Source organism: Marmota marmota, unplaced genomic scaffold (genome assembly GCF_001458135.2).
Source record: "Marmota marmota marmota unplaced genomic scaffold, marMar, whole genome shotgun sequence".
Classification (NCBI taxonomy): domain Eukaryota; kingdom Metazoa; phylum Chordata; class Mammalia; order Rodentia; family Sciuridae; genus Marmota; species Marmota marmota.
In genome coordinates this window covers 57,422,952-57,446,241 of record NW_025999900.1, presented here as the reverse complement: position 1 = coordinate 57,446,241, position 23,290 = coordinate 57,422,952, and the positions used below count along the sequence as shown (strand labels likewise).

General features: G+C 56.6%; 1 protein-coding gene across 2 annotated transcripts in view; it reads right to left on the bottom strand.

Moving 5' to 3' along the window:
* Window positions 1-794: 794 nt before the first annotated feature.
* Window positions 795-23,290, bottom strand: part of Rin3 (Ras and Rab interactor 3) — an 84,584-nt gene continuing 62,088 nt past the window's right edge. For both annotated transcript variants that reach the window (XM_048799221.1, XM_015494907.2), the window contains 3 exons: window positions 10,623-10,754; window positions 3,988-4,151; window positions 795-1,372 (listed from right to left, as the gene is read on the bottom strand). In XM_048799221.1, coding sequence (XP_048655178.1) covers window positions 1,052-1,372; window positions 3,988-4,151; window positions 10,623-10,754 — 617 coding nt within the window. In that variant the 3' untranslated portion in view covers window positions 795-1,051. The remainder of the gene's footprint in view (window positions 1,373-3,987; window positions 4,152-10,622; window positions 10,755-23,290) is intronic.

Below are 23,290 nucleotides of genomic sequence, written 5' to 3'. Positions count from 1 at the left end.
GGGGGGGGCAGCAGCAGCGGGGGGGGCGAGAGATGGTTCTGGAAGTCATCTAGAGCTGGGATGGAAAGAACCGAGGGTGGTGGGGGTGTAGAAGATGACCAGGCTGAGGGTCAGACGGGGCCAGGGCCCCGAGGGCTGAAGGCTCTGAGAACACTGCAGGTTCTGGCAGAGGGCAGGGCCTTCTGAGCCCCAACTGGGAGAGTCAGGCCGTGGCCTGGGATGGCCACAGAGCTCCTGCTTCTCCAGAGAAGGAAATGCCACTTTCATAAGGGCTTTTATTAAACTCCCCCCCCTGTGTCCACCAGGGAACGGGCCCTGTCAGTTTTCCCCTGGTGGAGGTGGGGCTTGTCCATGTATCCGTGGCCTGGCTTGGTGGTCCTGGTGTCTGGCTGCCTCTGGAGGGGTGCAGGTGCTGTAGGGGGCTGCGGGCACTGGGGGTTGAGGGCAGGCTCTCTGGCAGGGGCAGGGGGCCTGTCCCTTCAACACACACCCTGAGAGAGGCTCCTGAGATGCTGTGTGTTTCCGGAACTTCCCAGCTCCATCCTGAGTGGCAGTGGAGCAACTGGGGGGCCAGGCGCTCCCTCTTCAGTCAGCCCTGGAAAAATGAGCCCTAGAAACAGCAAGAATGGGGAGGGCCGCAGGAGGCAGAGGTGACGGCCTGAGGGCTGTGCATGAGCAGGGGTGGCTTATTAGCTGCAGCTGGCTGGAGAACCTCTTCCCTCTCTGAGCCTCAGTTTCCCTTTCTGTCTGATGAAGAACATGGCCTCTCAGTGCTATGACTCCACCTCAGAAAGTGCCCTTGGCCACTGCTTCATGTTATTCTCACAATTATTTTGTGCTCTTGGGTTACCATGTTCAGTGGGTGGTACGCATGTGCACAGGTGGGCACCCGCCAGGAGTCTCCGTGTGTGCTCAGACGTGGGGGCACGTTTCTGGATGAGTGGGTGCAGCTGAGTGTGGTGGGGTGAGTGAGTGAGGCCCCAGTCCCTGTTCTCCTGTCCCACCAGTCTCAGGAAATACTGCCATGGCAAGGACCCTGGTAGCACGGGCCTCACAGGAAGTTGGGCTCCCGCACCACCAGGAAGGGCGGGTTCCCGCTGTCCCCACCACCATCCAGGGGCCGGTACACGAAGTGGAAGTCGCGCTTGGGCTCACTTCGCAGCAGATAGCCCTTGATGCGATGTGGCAGTGCCTCGTCGGCCAGCTGGAAGCAGCGCCCGTCCACCAGCACGAAGAGCCGGTGCTCCTGGGGCTGGGTCACCTCGAACTTCTCAGCGCACTGTGCACACAGTGCCTGGGCCATCGTGTCTGCCCGTGACGCCAGCGTCCGCGACTGCTGCTCAGGCTCCAGATATGACACACAGATGAAGTCCTGCGGAGTGAGACAGAGGGCACGCCAGTCACCTGCAGGGCCAAGTGGGCATCTCGTGTGGCCCCAGTGAGGAGCTGGACGACTGTGGACCTATCATTGCCTTCTCTGGTCCCCAGGCTCGCAGGAGCAGTTGTGAAGCCCTCCCTTACCCTGCGACTGAGCCTGCTGGGTGACCCTTCGCTCTCTGTCACTGGGCTGACTATTCTGGATCATTGAGTCATTTTTCAGTCCTGGCATTGAGGAGCCAGTGCGCCCCCTGGTGGCCAGTCTAGAGGCTCGCCCTCCTTCCTCCATCCACTCATCATTCCATGGCTTATCTTTCCCAGAGTTCCCCTGTGCCCAGGAACAATGCTGGAGATCAGCGTAAATAAAACTAGGGGTGCCGACCTTACTCCCAACATCCCACAACTCAGACAGACGGAACAGTTCAGGCCCTTAAGGCTGGAATTGCAGAGGCCAGGTGGGAACAGGAGGGTGGGGGGAGAAGGCCTGGGGAAAGAGGGAGGGGAGCTGGGGGAAGAACACAGGGGTGAGGACATGTGGAAAGGGCATTGTGTGAGCAAGGTTTCCAAGTACCTGGCCAGCACACTCACCACCCTCCACCAGCCCCAGAAAGAGGACAGTGTGGCCCCTGAGTCCCATGCCTGGTTCTGAATCTTCTCCCATTTACTGTGTAACCTTGACCTACTTAAGCCTGTTTCCTCAACTGTCCACTGAGTACATCAGTCATGACACAGCTGTGAGTACTACATCAAGTCAGCCTCTCCTTCACCCAGGACCAAGCAGGTGTGAAGCGTGTGAGGCCGTGACTGCCCTCTGCTGGACAAAGTGGTAACAGCAGGCGCAGATGGCTCCACAGCAGCCATGCCATGGAGATGACAATGACCACCACAGTAGTGAATGCTTATGAGGCCCCAGGCTGGGTCAAGGGCTTCACTGCTGCTGCCACGCCCCCTCTCTTGGTGTCACAGGGCTGTCCTTGCATTGCCCAGTTAGGCCTCCTAAGGGCCCTTGCCTCCTACTGTTGACCTTGGGGCTCTGGGTGTTCATCCCCCAGGGAAAGGATTTAAGGAGTTGGGTGTCAACAAAGTGCTGGGAGGGGGCAGAGAGTGTGCGCTGCCTAGGTTCCAGAAACTAGGGCTCCTGGTATTGAGGGCTCCTGGCCTCTCTCCCAAGCTTCCCTCTTCTCAGTGGTGGGGGGTCTGTCTAATCCTCTGGATCAGCATCAGGAACCCACCGGCTGCAAATAAGAAGGAAGGAAGGGCTGGGCCAGGCTTGGACCAAGAGCATCCATATCCCCAAGCTGGTGGGTGTAGGCATGCCAGAGGGCACGGGGATAGTGGTGGGCTGGAGCTCCCACCAGCCTGGGAGAGCACGCCTCTTTCCAACTCTAAGATCAGGGATATGAGCTGAAACTGGGAGTTTACACCACGGAAATTGACAGAAGCTAAATTCAGAGTTTTTTTTTTTCTTTCTCCTTCTCCTTCTTCATAGAGAGCCATTACAAGGTGCTGTTGATTAGAGGAAGGGGTAGGGACATTAGCTTGGCAGCCTACACAGGTGCTGGGTTGGCGGAGCTCATCTGCTCACAGTCAGCTTGTGTGAATAGAGAAACTAAGTCCCAGAGAGGCAGGGATTGCTCAGGGTCATGCAGAGAGCCAGCTCAGAGCTGGGTCCAGATTGAGCTTCCTGTCTCCCAGGCCTGGGCTGTATCTGTTATAGATGGGCCCTCTGGAAAGCCAGGAGTGGGATTCAGGACTTGTGAGCTCTGGGAGCTGGGGTGGTGGTGTCTGCATAGCGATAGCTTGTTATAACTCTCTCCATTTTCCACATACTACAGTCTGTTCTGTCCTAGGTCCTGGGCTTGGGACCCCTGAGACATGTGAACTATGGGTGCTGCCCTCCTAGAGGTAATGGCTTCATACATAGAGGGTTACAACATGGTGGGATATGCACTGTAATGGGGGTGGCAGTGGGAAGCACAGAGGAGGGGCAAGAGGGGGCATCAGGAAAGTCTCTGGCTGTTAGAGACCCTGTGTTGTCTTGAAGGCTGGCGTGACAGCTGGAGAGGGAGGCAGCAGCCTGGGTGGAGGCTGGTCAGCCAGGAGCTGTTGGGGAGCTGTGGGTGACTGGGTTTATGGCAGCCTGGGTGTGACGGGGGAGGATGCTGCCTGAATGTTGTCTGCATGGATGGAGAGATGGAGGGGTGGGCGGCTGGTCGGTGGGGACAGAATCGGTGTAACGGGAAGTTTGGCAGCTTCTGCATTTGTCCAGGGACCCAGGGGCAAGGCGGTAGGTCAGCTTGTGTCCCCATCTCCAGCCTTAGTGGGGCACTAAGTGCACAACAGGGGCTAGAGTCATCTCATCTGCCCCATCAGAACTCCCATGGCTGGTAGGACTTCTCTAGGCCCACCCATGTCCCTGGCCCGGAGGTGGACATACCTAGCAGGCCAGGGCTGGGGTCCGTTCCCTGGCGGGAGCCCCACTATCCCCTGAGGGCAGGGCTGGCCAGACGGAGCAGGCAGTCGCTGTCACAGCCATTGAGCCAGCTGGGCGGCGAGACTAGCGTCTGGGCAGGGTCCTCCCGCCCGCTCCCATCACTCGCCCAGGCTCACCTGCACCGAGGAGCGTGAGGCCCGGGCCTTGTTGAGCGTGCGCCTCCGCTCCCAGCGGTGGATGGAGTCCTGCACCTCCACACTCAGCTGCCGGGTCACCGTGATCTTGTCGTAGTTCTTGATGTGCTCCAGGGCCCCGTAGGTGGTGGTCAGATAGTAGGAGCCTGCGGGGTCGAGGGTGCGGAGGTTGAGCTAGGACTCAGGGAAGGTGGTCCAAGTTTGCCGGGCCCCGCCCACTCCTCAGGCTCCGCCCCGCCGCCGCCAGGGGGCGCCTGCCTCCTGGTCCCCAGCTTCCAAGACTGAGCTCCTGGCCACGCCCACCGCGCAGCCGGGCAAGGGCCCAAAGCCCAGCCCTGCTCAAAACGGGTCATCATTTCCCTTCGGAATGAAACGCTTGCTTATTTTTAAAGCGGTATATTACAATGTAAAGGATGCGCAAGAGACAGAAACGTGGATGCCTTTAAAGTGGGCTGGGAGTGGCTGGGAGCTTCTCCTGGATCACACACCTTCTGAGCCAGGGGATAGCTTATTATTCTAAAAATAGCTTTAAAAGATGTGGGGGACACTTTAATCATTCTGTGTAGTTTTTAATGATTTAAAATAAGTAAGCATTTTGAATGAGCCAGTTGCCCATTTCTTCCCACCTTCTTAATTCACTTCATGTGCATTCTTGTTTTTTTTAATATTTATTTTTTAGTTGTAGTTGGACACAATACACTCATTTTATTTATTTGTATGTGGTGCTGAGGATCGAACCCAGGGCCTTGCACATGCGAGGCGAGCGCTCAACCGCTGAGCCACAACCTCAGCCCTCATGTGCATTCTTAATCCCTAACTTTTCCTGAAGTAAAGCTTCTAGATACTTCAGACCTCAAAATTTACATACGATTTTAAGATAAAAGACAATATTGTGCATGGATGCTTGGTTCATTGTTCTTAGCTTATTAGGGGCTTTTGGTTGAAAAAAAAAAAGTCTAGAACTATTAACCTTGTTGAGCCCCAGAAGGGTGGGGGGTGACTTAGCCAAGGTCACGCAGTGGTCAGGGCCCTGGAGAGGAAGGAGGTTCTCAGAACCTGTTCTCTTTGGATCTTCAGTGTTGTCACTTCCAGGAGCTGGCTTCCCTGCCCTTCATCAGACTTCTCTCCCTGGCCCCTTTTAGTGCCAAGACAATGATTTTTGATTGTGCCAATGACCCAAATCCCATCTTCCCTAATGAACTGAGTCCCACTGTTATTTGGGGAATTATCACTGGAATGAAAATATTCATTTCCCGACTCCCAGAGTGGCACGGGCAGGAGCCCTGTTCTGGCTTCTTGGATGTGAGTGAGGCTTCCAGGGGGCCTTTGAAAGGGACAGACTTCATTTGACTTATCCCTTTGGATTTTTGCCTATCCCCATTCCTCCTTCCTGGAATACAGAGATGAGCCTGGAGGCCCAGCAGCTGTCTTGTGATCAGAGGTGGTAGGCACAAAGACAAAGACCCACTTGCTAAGGAGAGCTGGAAAGAGCTGGCCCAGATTCCATCCTCATCAGCTGTGGAGCCTGCACTTCTTGATCAAGGTCACAGACCAATCCCTAGCCCTGATCAAGCCATTATGAGTCACACTGTGAGTTAATCGAAACCCCAAGCCTCCCAACGGCCACGCTGGATGGAGGAGTCCCACAACCAGTGCGGGCCAGGTCCACCCCTGGGCCAGGGAGGGTGGGGGCGCTAAAGGGGTCTTTGGCCACAGGATCACCCACCCTTTGGTGACCCTGATCAGAGAAGAGCCACGAAGCCACTCGTGTGTCTCCCTTCCTAGGTGAATGCCAAGCCTGAGTGACAAGAGATACTCCAGCCCTTGCTGTCCTGAGTCCATGTCCCTAGGTAGTACAGCCCGCTTCCCTTGGGGACACTCTGTCCAGTCCGGGAGTCAGGAAACAGGGCGTGCAGCAGCCGTCCTGTGGTCCTGGGCGAGCTCTCTGCCACGGTTTCCTCCTCTGCAAATCCCATAACATTGTGAAGAGTCAATGAGAGGAGCCATGTCAGGCACAGATTTAGTGACCTGCGGGCAATGCATGTGGCTCCATGACCTCGGAGTGTTCAGAGACTCCTTGCCCTTTAGCCGTCGGTCGGGGAGGAACTCCAAGCCCCTCCAGGCCTCCTGCTGGAGCGCTCCCTTCCCTGGGCGGTGAGCCATGCAGTACCTGCTGCGACCACCAGGTGGTGGCTGACACCAATGTGAGGTTTGGGGACTCTGGGATGTAACATCCCTTGGTTGGAAAAACTCAGGGTGGAGAGGGGACCTGGTCAAAGGAGTCCCTGAGGGCATTTATGGAAAGGCTTGAATTCTGGGTGGGCTCCAGCCAGTGCCTGGGTCTCTTGTCAGTCAGAGTGGTGGGAGCACTGGGGAGATGTGGAAGGGGACCGGGTCCCACCCTCCCTCCCTCATGCTTCCAGGAAGCTTCTGAGCTCTTCTGCCCTGAAGGCCTACTGCAGATGGTGGGGCCCAGTGGCTAGCCTTTGCTAAATAAATTACATCACCTGGAACAGGCCTGGAGGAACCGCCAGAGCACGTGGGTCGGCTGGCAGGCTCTCTGGGATGCAGACTGTTTGCAGGACGGCGGAGCCGGCTCCAGCCTCAGCCTGCCTTGGGCCTCTGGTCTGGATTGGCAACCCACATGTGGACACCCAGCTGCAGTGGGTGGCATTAGGAGGTGGGGCCTTTCAGAGGTGACTAGGTCACCAGGGGGAGTCCTCCTGAATCAGATTAGTGCCCTTATAAAAGAGGCCCTGAGAGCTGCCCTGTCCCTTTCACCATGCGCGGACACAGCAAGGAGGGCCATCTATGAGGAAGGGCCCTCACCAGACACGAAATCTGCCTGTCCCTTGATCTTGGACGTCAGCCTCCAGAACTGTAAGAAGCAATCTCTGTGGTTCACAGGTTGCCCAGTTAGTGGCTTTGGTCATGGCAGTCCAAAGCCATGGTCCTCAGGAGCCTCGGGTCAGAATGCTGCAGCACCCAGTCTGGCCAACACCTTCACTGTGTCCTGCAGTCCGAGGCAGAACGGGCCCAGACTGCTCTTTGGACGTCACCCTCTTAGTTCTTTTAGGTTCAAGCCACTTAATTCCCGAGCCTGGGGCCTGGGGGGCCTGCCCCTGCCCAAGCGTCTCTGACCTCCGTGGAGCAAGCAGCACCGGAAACCTGCGCCAGTGGGGGGCTCGGTCTGTCCCCTCTCCTCACCCTCTTCTAGTGCTCACAGGTGGGACCCCTCGTCTCTCCTGCTTCTCGGGGCTGAGGTGATGGGGGTCCTGGGCACCGCCGCCCAGCCGAGATGGGGGCTGGGCAGGGGGACTCAGAAGTGCCTCCCGCCTCACACTGCCCTCCTGTCCTTGGGCCCAGACACGTCCAGATGGAGGGTTGAGGCTGCTGAATGAGGGAAGGCCCTGCCCTCGCTGGAGACCCCAAGGCCAACAGCTGTGAGGCTGGGCCTGTCCTGGGTGATGTGACCTCCCACACCCTGGTTTTTTGAATGGGGCAAAGGGAGGGCCAGGGAGGCGTCTCTGCCACCGCGGCTCCTCCAGGTGCTCGTGAACTCTGTCCTCTGGCCCTTGGCGCTGCCATGGTGGGTCTGCTACTGCTGTGGGTGACGAGGTGACGAGGGTTGCTAGGAGGGAGGGGCCGCGCCATGGCTGCACCGTCATCTTCGCAGACACCTTGCAGGTGCCCTGGAGACCTGCCTGCAGGGCCCGAGGTGGGCAGAGACTCTGACTACCCAGGTCTGGCAAAGGCAGGCTGCAGGTCCTCAGGAGCCTCGGGTCAGAACCTGTGGACGGTTTCAGACCTTCATGGAGGATGTGGACTCTGCTGGGCCTCAGAAGTGCCCAAAGTGCCCAGAACAGACCAGACCTCCTGCCTGAGCTGCCTCGGGCTCCCCACCAACCCGCTGGGCTCCTGGGAACAGGGACAAAGAGCCCTGGAGGCCTCAGCAGGACTGGGGAGGGAGAAGCAGGTCCACAGCGAGGGTTGCTAGCCAAGGGGCTTCCTGCTGTCCCTGCTCAGCATGACGCCTGGCCTGGAGCCCTGTTTGGCCACAAGGATTCAGGATGAGGACAGAGCAGGAGTCATGGTGGCCACCACTGCCAAAGAGCCAGCCACCCAGACATCTGCCCGGAGCCCCAGGGCCCCCTCTACCTTCACCCTGCAGTGACCTCCAGGGACATTGTCTCAGACGTCCCACCCCCGCAGGGTCTGGGCCCTTCCTTCCACAGGACTTTATGATTTCTCCCAAGGCGGTCAGCAGCACGTGGCTGCTGTGGGAGATTTAGAGAACGGAAAAAATGTGAAGAGGAGCTGCCACGGGCTTTGCACTCAGGGCTTTCCTGGGTCACCGTGTCCCTCCCCCCAGCCCCTCTGTCCCCCAGCCACTCCATCAGCCTCTCCTCAGCGTTTGTCACGTGGGATTGGGTGTGAAGTCATCTTGTTTGCTCATTGGTTTAACCTGTTTGAGGTTTGATTCCTCCCCTGGAAGGAAACTGTGAGAAACCCCACACAGAGGCAGAAGCCTGGCACCACCTGCTGAGTGAATGAGTCACTGGCTCCAGCCCAGGGACCTTAGTAAGAGTCTTAGCACTTTTCTTGTTGATGTATAAGAGTCTTTTACATATAGAGGCTGTTAAGTCTTGGTTTACTGATTTGTAGGGACACTTTCTCCTGGTTTATTGTTATCTTCTACTTAGGGTCATTTTTGACATGTAAGAGTTTTGACCTCTAGGGCTTACATGTAGGGCAGCCCCAAGACCATGGTGAAGGTTCCTGCTGAAAGCCCCACGCAGGCTGCTGTTCCTCGTAGGGGCAAGTCCTAGGAATGGGGTGCTCCGGGTTTGAGGAAGAAGGCCGCCTGGGCTCACGGTCCCTGACCCTTCTGCCTCCCCCACCCTGCCATTCTTTCCCTCAAGTTGTGGGGCCTGTGGGGACAGGTCAGTGTTGCCTGGAGCCCCCTCCCATCTCCTCAGCCTGTAGTGCTTCCATGTGCTTGCTTGGGGGTGCTGAACCCTAAGAGGATGACCTGAGGAGGTGGAGGTCCCCAGGTGTAGGCTGAATGAAGTGTTCACTCATTCTTGAGAGCCTATCAGCCTGTCCTGCCCGGCACTGAAGTCCAGCCTGGCATGGATGACTGGATGGGCAAATGGCTGCGTGAATGGATGAGTTGATGGATGGATGGGGGGATGGATGGATGAGTTGATGGATGGATAAGTTGATGGATGGATGGATGGATGGATGGGTGGGTGATTGGATGGGTAGATGAATGGATTGGAGGATGGATGAGTTGATGGATGGATAAGCTGATAGACGGGTGAATGGATGGATGAGTGATTGGATGGGTAGATAAATGGATGGGTGGATGGATGGACAGATGGATGGATGGATGGATGGATGGATGATTGGATGGGTGGATGGATGGATGGGTAGATGGATGGATGGATGGATGATTGGATGGATGGATGGATGGATGGGTAGATGGATGGGTGGGTGGATGGATGGATGAGCTGATAGATGGATGAGTTGATGGATAGATGGATGAATGGGTGATTGGATGGGTGGATGTGTGGTGGATGAGTTGAATGGATGGATGAATGGATAGATGGAAGATTGGATGAATGGATGGATGGATGGAAGACTGGATGGATGGATGAGCTGATGGATGGATGGATGGTGGGTGGATGGATGAACTAAAGAAAATTTGGCTCCTTCTGAGCTCCTAGACCTCATGTATGTATGTATGACAAGTTGCCCCACCTGCAGAAAACATTTAACTAAAGAGGAAATTAGCTGCAGAGACACCAGAGCCATAAGCCACAGTTACATATGACAGTAAAGCTCACAGCTCCCCTGATCTTTCAAGAACTCACAGACTGAGATGGAGCAAATAGTGTTCCATGCATGTATGATGATGTCAAAATGAACCCCACTATTATGCATGATGATAATAAAAACACTTAAAATAGAACTCACAGAACCACTCACATGAAACTGTCACCCCAGAAACATGCTAAAAATGCAAATAGATGCAAAAGAGAGTCAGCTAATCTCAAGAACCACAAAGCCCAAAGGGGACACTGGGGGCCTGGGAGTCTTGCTCAATTCTTTGTGGCTCATGTCTCAGAGGACAGGTCGGGGCTCCCTCAGAGCTGGTATGGGGCCATCTGCCCTTCAAGGGATTCTTGGTGGCAGGGTGGCTGAGGCTGTGGGCGGGAGGAAGTGGAGGGAAGGAGGCGAGGGGAAGGGAGGCTGGGGGTGGGTGCAGCTAACCACACCCCCGCCTCGTCCTACTGGGGAGAGGGGCCTTGCCACCTCAGCAACCTCCCCCACCAACAGAGGTCCTGAGCAGGGCTGGGTGAGCAGGGCCGGGGGTCCCTGGGGCACTCGAGGAACTGACCACTCCCTGTCAGACTCCTCACGTGGACACTGTCCATCACGTCTCATCTCCTACGCTGCCACGGCTCTTCCCTCTGGGAGGAACGCCTTCCCATCTTTATCTGCTGAGCCCTGTTCTCCTCCAGTGCTTGGCTCAGGCATCACCTCCTCCGGGAAGCGCTCCCTGACTGCTGTGCCATCTGGCCTGGGGTGTGGGGGGCCGGGGGTCGACTCACCCTCCCCCAGCTGCAGGGCGGGGTCCATGAGCTCCATCATGTACTCCACGCTGAGCAGCATCTCGGTCAGGTTGCTGCGGGCCAGCACGTACATGAGCACTGGGAGGAAGTCGTCGGCCCCGTAGGGCTTCCCTGGGGGGGGCAAGAAGGAATCTGTGAGACCCAGGCGCCCCTGGGAGCTGCTCCCTGCTGGGGTGGGGGGTTGTGGTTTGCTGGCGGGGTGGTCACCCCTGCAGAGGAACATGCCCACTCTTTGTCCCTGGGATCAGCCTCCTCGGGAGGTCCTGAGGCCCAGGGCGGTCTGGGAATAGGGAAGTGAGAAAGTGCTCTTGTCAGGGGTGAGAAAGAACCCAGCCCCTTCCCCTTTCTCAGCTCCCCCGCATGGCCACCACGTCCTTGCTTGGCCACCAAAATCACATCACACTTATTCACAGACCCACCCAAGGGCAGCTGTCTGCCTCACACCGAAGACTTCTGGGAAGGTCCCTGTCCCCGCTAACCATGCATCTCCCTCCCGATCTGCAAACCAGGAACCTCCCTCAGCCAGAGGCCTCAGCCAGGATCTCACCTTCACCATCACCCGGAGCTTCCACCTTTCCTGAGGCGGGGTGTTCCTGCAAACCCGGACAGCAACGAAGCGCCCCTGTTGCCTTTGGGTCCCTGGGGCTCAGAGAATCCCAATAGCAAGGGATCCCTCGCAAGGCAGGTGGAAGGTCCCCAGTAAGGGACAGAGGCAGAAAGGAGGGTGTAAGCTGGGACCAAAAGGGGCCGCCCCAATTTGCCCCTGAGCTGGCTCTGAGACCCTCCTTTGGCAACCCAAAACTGGAGTTTGGACGTGAATTCACCCGGGGACAGGATGCCCCTGGCGTCCAGCCTGCCCCTGGAGCGCACCTGGGGATTGATGCTTGGCAGCGAGGCTCTGCACTCACTGTGGACACAGGCGTGCTGGTCCCCCGTCCCGCTTCCCACTTCCTCCAACAAAAGGAGGTCAAGGCCCAGGCCTGGGCTCAGCCAGAGGCCACAGGGTGGTGTGTGACCCCAGAAAGGTCTTCGGCGGTGCTGTGCCTCCTGTGTTTTGGGGAGACTAATAAACAGCCTGAACACTTTCTAAACAATTTCTAGTTCTTTCAAAAGATTTATTTCCACTTGACACGTTTTGCAAAGGATTTAGGTGACCATTGGGGAAATACAACTTATGACATGAAAATTAAAATAAAAATGTAAACATCAAGACTAATATAAATTATGAAAGGAATCCCAGGAAAAATCAAAACCCAAATAAACAAGAACCTGTGCAGTGGCTTCTTTAGAATTCCAAACCTGGCTTTGAGTTTCCTAGTGGCCAGAGTGAGGAGGGAAACCTCATCTGTTCTGTTTTTCTCATTACTCAAGAGGAGATAGAGCTGAGACTCGGGGGAACCCAATTATTGTTCTAACCCTTAGCTCTAAAATAAAAATTTCACATGGGGCTTCATTTGGGGGACATGAGCCGTGATTGGCAAGTCCCTGCAGCACACAAGGGGACATTTCACAGGGATCTCATGTTCAGAGCAAGCACTTCTGGGAAGCGGAGTAAATTTCACAGTTGCTGATGCTTGTTCATATCTGTTCCTCACAACAATGATATAAAGTAGGTGTTGTTTGCCTCCTTAAGGAGAAGACTTCAGAGAGCTCCAGTGACTGTCCCTTGGCCCTCCCTAGAGTTCTGAGTGTAAAGGGCTGGCCTCTGGCCTTGGGTCTGGGTTCGAATCCCACCTGTACCACTCACTAGTGGTGGGCCAGGGAAAGTTCCTTGGCAGAGAGGTTGGGATTCGGTGCCCAGAGAGTACCATGGTCCAAGTTGACTTGGTGGCCTGGGCCAAAGTGGCCTCTCATAATTTGAACCAAGTAGAAAAAGTTAATGAATGATCTACAATTTAACAAAACAGAACAAAACACTGAGTGCAAAATCCTGTGTCTCCGACTCGTCCGCACACTGTCACCCGCCCCCATAAAGTCACGTGCGTGCCCTGGAAGCCACTGGCTGACTAGAAATGACTGTTCCTGTGGCACAACACGTACAACTGCCCGTGTTTATTTAAAAGTTGATATGTTGTTGTTCATTGTGGATTTTTTTTTTGCATTAAGTTTTATGTTTTAAAATAATTGCATTAAGGGTTGGGGGCGCAGTCAGTGGTAGGGCACTTGCCTAGCACGCATAAGGCCCCGGGTTCCCTTCCAGCACCCACACTCATACACAAAAGGGTAAAATATTGCATTGAAATATGACTTATCTTGCCATATGACCCCAAAATTCCATTCTTAGTTACATACCTGACAGAAATGAAAACATTATTTTTCCACCCAATGACTTGTACACAAAATCCCACAGCAGCATTATTTATAATAGCCCCAAAGGGCAGATGGCCCGGATGTTCAGTGCTGGTTGATGAACTGATCTCATGTGGTGCAGCTGTCCAGTGGACACCACTTGGAAATAGAAAGGAACCAAATAATGGTCCATGCTAGGATTCAAAGACCTCGACAGATCGACAGAGACAGAAAGTAGATTTGTGGTTTCCAGGGGGCCGGGCTGGGGGAGGCCGGAAGGGAGAGTGACCACTGATGGGTACATGTCAGTGGTCTTGGTCACATGACCTCAGGCAGACACCAAAAACCACTGCCCTGTTTTAAAACACCTGTGTATACGCACACACACACATAAAGTGCATCCTGACTGCTGAGCTTTTGGGGGACCCTTATAGTCTGTACCTAAGGGGAGAATCTCAGCCCCTTCACCGGAATCCTGGCCTAGTGGGAGGGGCCCAGGGCAGAAGCTGGCAGGACCAGCACTTGGTGCCTGGCAGCCATTATGAGGGGTGCTGGTGTGGGGCCCTGTGACCCCTGTGATCCCTGACCAAGGAGGGCTTTGTGCTCCTCGCCGCTCAGTCCTGCTCAGGCTGGCCGGAGAGCTGGTGATTCGGCTGTTCCCTTCCTCCTGGACCATCCAGGCTTAAATGGGACAGGTCGACCCCGAAATAAAGACTACATTTCCCAGCTTCCCTTGCAGCTAGGTGCAACCGTACACCTAGGTTCTAGCTAAAGGGGTCGTGAGGGAGGTGGCGCATTCAACTTCCAGGTCATGTCCTTAAGTGGGAGGAGCCTGTGGATGGAGAGAAGCCGGGAGGATGGTGGAGTAGCAAGGTAGAAGGAGCCTGGGTCCCTGGGGATGGTGTAGGGGACCTGAACACCTGCATGGGTGCTTGAGAGGGAGTGAAGGTCTGTTTAAATCCTGGGGGTGTGTCTGTGTAGCCAGTGGCCCAAGCTTCAGCCCAGCTTCTACAGGATGTGAGCTGCAAACATCCGTGGACAGTGTCCCCCGGGGCTGGGTCACACCCCAGGAGCCCACCGCACTGCTCAGCGGGTTCAGGGTGGACAGGAGCATCTCCACGCCTCCCCTCGGCAGGCAGGGCCCGGCCAGCACACCCACTGCCAGGTCCTCCAGAGCACACCATGCAGTGCCGGCCAGGAGCCGCGGACGGCCTGCCCAGCGAGCGTGGCCATGCTGGCCACGGACCCAGTCTGGTTTTCCAGAGGACAGTGTGCTGCCGCAGCCTTCCTGACCACGCTTTTCCTACATCTGCAAAATGGAGCCAGCATCACGGGCCCTGATGGCGCTTAGGTTGAATACAATCAGAAAAAGAATGGGAAAGTGCGTCAGAACCCGTGAAGTGCTGCCCAAAGGGGACGTCCGTGATCTGCTCCCTCAGTGGGCTCGGTTTTCTCACCTGTAAGATGCACAGGCTGAAGGTGTTGGCTGTGCGCAGCACTGGAAAGCAGCCAGACAGACCTGGGGCACAAGTCCCAGGACACAGCTTCCAGCTTCCAGCTGTGTGGCCTTGGCCTAATTGCTTTACCTCTCTGAGCCTGCATTTCTAGTCCTAGGTGAACTGACACAGAGAACACGACCATCCTGTGGGGTTTTGGTGAGGATTCTACAGCAGGCTGTTCATGGGGTGTTCCCGCCCTGCTCCCATGGAAACGTCTGCTAGAGGGGAACTTTGGTTCCTCTAGCTCTGTGTTCCAGCCCTGGCTTCTTCCAGGCCTCTGTGGCCTCCCAACCCGCAGAGTCAGTTTTGGGGAGACTTCCTGTCTCCTTTATGAGCCTGAGGCATGACTGAGGAGCTCCTGGGGAAAGACAATTTTGTGCCTGGGTTTATTTGGTCACTAGCCGTGTGCAGATCTTGTTTCTGTTTTGAGTTACGAGTTGGGGGACGAGGCGGGTGCCATGGTGCAGCCGTGACAGTCCTGAGCCTTTAAGAACTTTCCATGACCAGGCAAGTGACTTTGCTGGTTCTCAGCCAGGTGATTTTGCCCTCTAGGGGACACCTGGCAAGCCACCTCTTGGCTTCCAGGTCAGGGATGTTGAGAAACGTCTTCCAACACACAGGACAGCCACGTAACAGAGAGTTACCCCGCCCCAAGTCTCAGTGTCCGGGGTGAGAAGCCCTGCCCTGGGGTGGGACTTTCAGCCCCAGGATGGTCCAACTAAGGCCCAGGGCTGGGGACAGAGAGGCCCCAGGACTAGGGACTTGAGGTCCCAGGGCTGGGGACAGAGCGGCTGGGCCATGTGGTACCATGGAGACAGGTGGGGAGGGAGTCTCTCAAGACTGGCTTTGTGCCTCCGGAGACAGAAAGTCCTTGACCCTCACCTGCTCTCCACATAGTCCTTGAGGACTCCTGCTCAACTCCTGCAGGGCCTTGGGCCGGTGTCCTTGTTTCTGCCCAGGGTGTTCGGCTGCCCACTGTGGGGGACACCCCCATCCCACATCTGTCCCTCCAGTTACCCACGAGCACTGCACCCCATCTCCCCCATGCCCACAGCCTGCCCAGCACGTGAAGGGGCACAGGAATAGCAGAGGGTCAGTGTGTGAATGAATGCCGAGCTCCCAGCAGGACCCCAGAGCTGACTTGGACGGGCCTCTGTAGGGCCCGGGGGTCCCTCCCTCACCAGCGGCCATGCCAAGGTATGCACCACCTTGTGCTCTCTAAGAGCAGCCCTTCCTGGACCTCCCATGCCCATCAAGGAGCCCGCTTCCCTCTCAGTCCCCAGACGCAAAGCTGGGTGGCCTGCCTCTTCCTCGGGGGTCCTCTGTCCCTACTCGTCCTGCCCAAGGTTAGGGTCACCGTCACAGATACTGGGGTCTGCTGTGGACCTTCCACAGTGCTGTGCTGGGAGACCTTCACAGTTGGCTTTTAGAAGAAAAAACAACCCCTGGCCGGCCGTGTTTGCCAATCTCCATCATGTAACTGTTTCCACAATGGCCAGTTTCAAGGTACCACCTTGAACATGGATGAAGGAAAAGCACACAGTTAGCTCCCATAAATTGGTACGGTCCATTCCTGCCTACCAGTGGCCTCAGGGTCACAGGGCCAACCTCCCCACCAGAGAGCTGAGGCTCAGAGCTGGCCAGGTTTGCTCAGAGCCCCAAGCTGGTCCCTGGTGGAGCTGGACTAGAATCTGGGTCTCCCCCTCTGATGTAGGCGGGTGACGTCCACACGGCCCCTAGGACCTTGTAGACTCTGGACCAACACAAGCTTCAAGCACAGTTGAAGCACACTGGCTCGAGCCCACCCCCAGGGAGCAGCCGGGGCTTCTCCTGGGAAGCCTGGAGCCCAAGGCTCAGGGCTTGGCCGACCCGTGCACAGCAGGTCCTCAGCCAGCACCCTGGGATGCTGGGGCAGGTTGAGGGAAAATTCTCCTGTGATCTGAACATCTGCATCTGTGGATCTGGGCTCACGCCTGCCTGGCTGTGCATCTGAAACCCTGCCGGCTGCAGTCTGCATTTCCTGGTGTTTCTGCTTTCTTTTTTGCCACATTCCATCTGGTCGCCAGCTGTAGGCCTGGGGATCACGCTGGGAAGAGCTGTCTGGCCCCTCTGCAGGTCTCACGGGCTGGGAGATATTGGAGAAGGAAATCGCTCTTGCAGATAAGTTTGAGATGGAGAGCGCTCACTTGGGTCACGCAGACCGTGAGGATTAGAGGCCCTGACTGTGCCAGCGGATGTGGTAGGTGACCGAGGGTCTCTCACCAAGCCACCTGGAGCCTCAGTTTCCCCATCTGAAAACTGGCACATAATAATACACTCAGGGCATCATATAGAGCCTTAGAGCATCAGCTGAGAGGATGAAATAAGGTCTGGTCTCTTGGGAAGCATTATCTAAAGAAGTGTTAGCAAATGCTTTCTGTAAAGGGCCAGATAAATATTTTTAGTTTTGCCCAGCACACAGTCTCTGTCCCAATTGTTAAAATGGAGCTGATGTCACATAAACAGCCCTAGAAACTGTGTAAATGAACACATGTGGCTGTTTTTCATTAAAAATGTGTTTATAAAGTCAGAGGCGGGACAGAGTGAGCAGACCCCTGCTCTAGAGGAGAGGGTCTATCGGCTTGGGCTAACCAGCTCCACCCCTGGTTTTGCTGAAGGCTCCCACTGAACGCAGGTGGCTGATGCAACAGTCCTGGGGCTGCACCAGGTGCAGGACTGAGCTGCTTTGACCTTTGCCCTGCAGCATGCTTCCAGCTTAAAGCAATTCCCTTCCTCCCAGAAGTCTTCCCTAAGACCCCCACCCGTGAGGCTTCATGCCCTTAGGGTGGGTTTCCTGAGTCCTGTCAGTGTGGAGTGGAAAAATAATTAGCAGACATTGACTCTGAGAGGCCTCCTCGTGCCCAGAGAGCAACTCCACGAGCCCAGAGCCCTCGCGGTTTCTCATCTGATGATGCTTTGAGTTTTCATTATCTGTTGACTCTTTGTATCCCCTGCAGAATGTCATCATTACTCAGTGGGACAGTGCCTTGCTCAGAGTTTATAACCAATGTCTTGGCCGTGCCTGGCCTGGTGCCCCACGGCGGGTATTTAATATGTGTGTTTGCTAAATGAATGAATGAACATAAGTTATCACCCCACACGATCGCTGATTGTTTACTGCTCTGTTTTTTGCATAAATTGGGACCGTCCTCAAGACGGGTCTAGGTCTTCCTGGGTTTTGCTGTTAGCATCTGTATCAACCATTGCTTGTTGAACTGTGGAGAATGAATTTATCTGATGAAAACATCGATGGTAAGACACAGTGTCTGGCACAGGGGGTTTTAAACTCACTCCTGCCCTGAAGGGCCTGTGTTAGCGGCCACCTTGTGCACAGCTTGGCTTCTCTAGTGGGCCCAGGGTGGGGGCGGCAGGGCTGATCTGCTTGCTTCCTCTTGACTCCCAACTATGTCTGTGACCTCCAGACAGTCTTCCAGAGCCAGTGTGAAAGCTGTGGGTCGCCAAAGTGCCTGCAGCCCCTCCCTCTTGCTCAGCGCCCTGCCTGCCCGACGGCTGCTCAGACGCTGGTTCAGTCTATGTTCTGCTCTGTGCACGCGGCATCCCTGAGGCCGTCACCCGACCCTTCTCTGGAGAGACCAGTCCACCAGCCGGGCAGCCAAACTCGGTCTGCGGTGTGGGTCTGCCTTTTCAGAGGTCATCTCTGACTCTTGGGCACCCTGAGGAGACCAGCCAGGGAGGCAGTGGCTGAGCTTAGGACCACGGTCCAAGTCCCTTGTCCACCACTCAGCTGTGACCCTAAGCGTGCCACTCTGCCTCCCTAAGCCTCAGTGTTCTTGACTCTAAACTGGGGGCGATAATAGGGTCTCCCCCCATGAGGTGGCAGAGAGGCAAGTGCTCGGCATGGTGCCTGCTGCGTCACTGGGGTGAGACCTTTGACCCAACTGTCATCAAAGATGGGAACATGAGGTGTCCCATGACCCTCAGGATGTGACATCAGACTGGACTCTGTGAGGAAGGAAAGTGGGGTTGGGAGTCTCTTCCAGGCCTGTGCTCTCTCCTTACGTGGACCACAATGCCCAGGGGGACCGAGACGCCTCCCTGAGCTACCATAGGGAACATCCTGCCTCTCTGGGAGCAGCCTGGTCCGGAGCCGGGGTTCCTTGGCGATTATCCACCTGCCTGGTATGTCCCCTCAAAATGCCTGGGAAGAAAGGCTTCCAAACACTTGGCCCACCTTTCAACAGTAAGCACTTGTCATCTCCATGTTAATGCTGAGTCCCCACCCCCCTCTTCACAGCCCTCTGGAGTCCCCATCAAGTCCCTGAGCCGTGCACTGCCCCGACCTGAACCAGCTGCAGACTCTGGGCTCCTGGTCTCTGCCGGGTGGTGGGTATCTTGGGGTGTAGGCTCCGCTGGCCTCACGTCCACCACCCAGCTCGGGGCACTCCGTGTCCCCTAGGGTCAGAGCCAGGCTCTGTGGCATCAGGTTCCTGAAGGAACCACAGGGCAGCTTTGGGGCCTTCCACAGCCTCTCGGAGTCTCCTGCTCTCCGTCCTCCTCGGACGGGGCGGGCACTGCCTCTCTCCCACCCACCTTCAAGGGGGCTTCCTGGGCTTGGGACCCCTTCTCTCCCAATGGCAGGGCTGGCTTTCAATGCCTGGCGAGGACGTCCCAGGCTGGGAACGACTTGCTAGTCAATGTGACAGAAGAGATAAATCTAGAGACCTACCACTCTCTCCACGCTCTTGAGGCCCCCAGGAACGGGGTGTGCTCCTGGGTAGGAGGGTGGGCCGGAGGGTGGGCTGAGAGGACCCAGAGTCATTGCCTTGGTGGCTTCCCACCCTGCTGGGCCCAGGCCCTAATCCCGCTGTAGTGGAAAAGGGACTTGGTTTTGATTCTCAAACTTGGGGTTCGGTTCCAGGCTGGCTTGAAGGGAGGTGACTCTAGGTGTGGATCCTGGCCCACCAGCATTAAGGGCGTGACAGCAGCCACCTTCCAGGAGGACAGGTTGGCCGCTTAACTCAGAGCTCCAGGCTCCAAGTTCCCCTCCGCCCACTGTCCCAGCAGGTCCCACCAGCAGCCAGGCCCTGTTTGATTCTTGGCAAGTGGCATCCAGCCTCCAGGGAAGTGGGGCAGGCGGGAGGGAGGGCACCCTCCGGGAGGCCGTGCTGGGGCGGGTGGGGACAGGGCCGGCAGAGGGGTGTGAGTGGAAGTGGAGTGCCCGGGGCCTGGACTTAAGATATCCAAATGTCAAAGTCTCAGCAGGAGTCAGCTCTGTGTGGCGGAGGGCGCAGGACCTCAACCCAATCGCGGGAAACATCTGCAGGCGCCTAGGCTCTGCCTCAAGGACAGAGGTGGGGGCAGGGAAGGAAGCCTGCATTTCAATCTCAAAAAAACGCCAAGGTCCTAAAACACCAAGAACAGGCCGTGGAAATAGCCGGCATTAAAGGAGGCCAGACACAGGCACCCAGCAAACGCAGCACCTGGCTGGTCTGTCACTGCGTCCCGAACCGGAAAGGCCAGAAAGGACCTCGCAGAGCCAGGTGACAACTTGGTGCTTCAGATAAAGCACCTTGGATGAAAACTACTGAAGTGGAAAACGCCACAGTGGTCACCCGCGGGGGTCTCGCTGCCTCTGAGACAGACGTTCCATGACACCCAGCAGAGCACCCAGGGGTACGGCCCCAGGCGGTGTCACTTCCCTCTGTGATTCAGGAAAGGTCAGGTTTGCACAGAGGTGGGCAGGGGTGGGGGAAGCTGTGGGTGAGGAGGTGATTCCCAGGGACGGAAGGTGTTCCTCTTTCCACGAGTTATTTACCTTCTTGCAGAGCTTGAAGTTTGAAAATATTTCCAAATGAAAGGTTAAAAAAAAAAAAAGCCTCAGAACTATTCATTTCAGACAAAACCCCACGCGTGTAAAACAGGCCCCAGCAGAGCTGTCTGCGGTGAGGCCGGCCTGGGGCCCAGCTGTCTGTGTCCCTTAGGTGGCCTCCCTGGGGTGCCTTGTGGGGCCTGGCTTGGAAACCACGAAGCGGTTCCCCTCCATGGTCTGGGAATGTGAGGGAGCAGTGTCCCTGCATCCTAGCATCTGAATGCTCACACACATGCCCAAGAGGGGATCTGAGCCCATTTTGTGGGTGGGCAGACTGAGGCCTGGGAGGTCAGTCCTGAGCGCCCTGGTGCCCAGGTGCTCCCCTGGCTGCCCACCCTCCGCCCTGAAGCAGCACCTGAGGAGTCTCGTCCCACCCGGGAGATGCCACCAAGGCTGAGCATGGCAGTGGGGGCTTAAGCCCAGGCCTGCGGATAAACCCCAAAGCCCTGTCCTTGTTGGGGGGCCTCCTCCCAGGCAAAGGCGCTGAGGCCTGGGGGCGCGGCCCTGGCCAGCTGGGCGGAGATGAAATTGGGAACCACTGGATTCCCTGTCCAGCACTCAGCCAGTGGCGGGCGGGGAGCCCAGTGTCCCCCAACAGGGAACCCACGGTGGGGGCTCTTCACACCAGCCCTGATCCTGGCCTCACCTGCTGGCTCACTGCCTCTGTCCTGTCCTGGGCCTCCCGAATCAGCCTTCCCTTCCCACCAGGCTGCTGCTCCACCTGTTGCCCCAGCTCCCGACCCCCCCCAGCTCCNCACCTGCCCAGGCGCTGCCCACTTCTGGCCACCCTCAACGTGCGCCTGGACAGTGACAGTAGCCTCGGAGCCGACCTCGGCTCCCACTGGGCACTATGGCCCCAGTGCTTATTTGAGGCCATGTCGCCCCCGCACCCCCCTACCCTAGGCTTGACCTGCTGCAGGGGAAGCCGAGTCCTCGGGGAGGCGCCCAGGTCCTGTGTGACCTGCCTTCCTGGTGCCTCCTGCCTGCCCAGTCCCCTTTCTCCTCATCCCACTTCCCCCCCCAGCGCCTGCTCTCCCTGGTTAGAAACCTGAGGCATTTGAAGGTCACACCATGTGACAGGGTTTTAAAAGGAATCCCAGGAAGCCAGGACCCGCTGGGCATGGAACAGCCCCCTCCCAGCCGCAGCTGGTCCCTGACCGCCTCTGAGGCTCCGCAGTACCTTGGCCTTGACTCCCCCCCTCACGCTGCCAGGCCCAGGGGTGGACAATGTCCCTCATGAGACACCAGTCAGGGAAGGTGACACCTGTAGCTCTCTAAGTGCTGAGTGCGGGAACCTGCTGGTAGGTGTGACTGTGCCCCCCACAGGAGGACGTGAGGTGGGCACCTGTGCCACGTCCCCCAGCCCCAGGGCAGCTTATGGTCTCTCTGATGCTGACCCCAGCAGAGGGACCTCAGGGTCTGTCTCCTTCCTGGCTTGGCCCTTGCTGAGGCTGTCCCTACATGCCACGCTGGGCACCCCGAGCCCACCGGCCCAGGAGCTGCAGAGCCGGACTGCCGCCCTGTAGAGGTCTGCCAAGCCCCTGGTCCATTCCAGCCAGCCCTTCCCGGGCACGATGTTTTCCTGGGGTCTGTGCCTCCAGGGTTGGCCACGTGGAGCTCGCTGAGGGCTCGGGGTCTGCAGGCTCCCCGCTGACCCCACCTTACTTCTTTGGTACAGTTTTTAGGAGGGTCCTCAGTTGTGCTGGCATGCTGGGCCTGTTCTCTGGCCTGAAGACTGCACAAGACCCTTGACTGCCAAGTCCAACGTCCACTTCCCGAAACTCTAGGCCACACTCTGTCTCTACCACGGTCCTCTCTTTCTATCACATTCCCAAGGTCACAGTGAAGTGTCTGTATAGCTCCCGCTCAGTGTGGTGTCCAACCTTGGGGACACTAATCCGTCTCACAAGTGGGCAAGGGACACAGATAAGCACAACTCAAGAGTGACTCCAGCTTGTGCCAGGCCCCTGGGAGCTTTCCTGGGGTGAAGGGCCCTTGTCCCCCCTGTCCCCATTCCTCTACCAACAACTGCTCTCTGTTGGCCCGTGGCCAAGCTGGCCTGCCCCTTTCCCGGGAGACAGAGCGCATCCCTGTCCTCTAACAGCCAGCAGCTGCCCACACCGAGGCCTGCTGGGAGCCATTAGCCAAGTAGGTATGACAATTTCCTTGCCAGCGTACCCCATGTTGCTGACATTTTGTAGTGACATTGAATGTAGTTGACCTTGCTCAAGGACCAGGGCGGATTAGGGTGTTCCCGGTTTAACATAATCGGGTTTAGGGCATTCCCAGTTTAGGTTCCAGGTTTAAGGTTTAAGATTATTCCTGCTGGGAATAGGGCGTATCCTGCTGCCTAAGTTCCCCTTGAGTTCTCACGGGATTCAGACAGTATATTTTGGGAGACTGAAGCCCAGTGGAGGAATTTGGGAGAGAACGTGGATTTGGGCAGAGAACGTGGATTTCCCCAGAACGTGATTGTAGACGGCTGATGTGAGTTCGGGAATAAAGAGTTGCTGTTTGAATCTACAAGCTGTGTGGTGGCTCGTGATTGTGTGCCCAGCCAGACTGCGGCATTTGTGCCCAGCCAGACTTCGGCAGAGGGCCGATGTCTGACAGGGCTTGTTTCCAGTATTCCCAAGTGACTGAGGTGGCTTCTGAACCATTAGGGCTCATTCCCCTCCCAGGAAAGCTATGTCCGTGAAAGGGGAGGAAATCAGGCCCAAAGGGGTAAGGTGATCATTCACACAGGTAGCAGATGAAGACCAGATTTTTTTTTTTTTTTTGGTACTAAGGATGGAACCCAGTGCCTGAATGCACACTGAGCAAGCATTCTGCCTCCTAGCTACTTCCCAGCTCAGGACCAGGAATTTGAACCCGGTTCTACATGGCTGTAGAGGTGACAATTTTTGCATTCTTCATTACCATGGCTGCCATGTATAGTTAGACATGTTGCTTACTGCACAAGGGGTGACTGGGGGATGATTCCCCCCAGT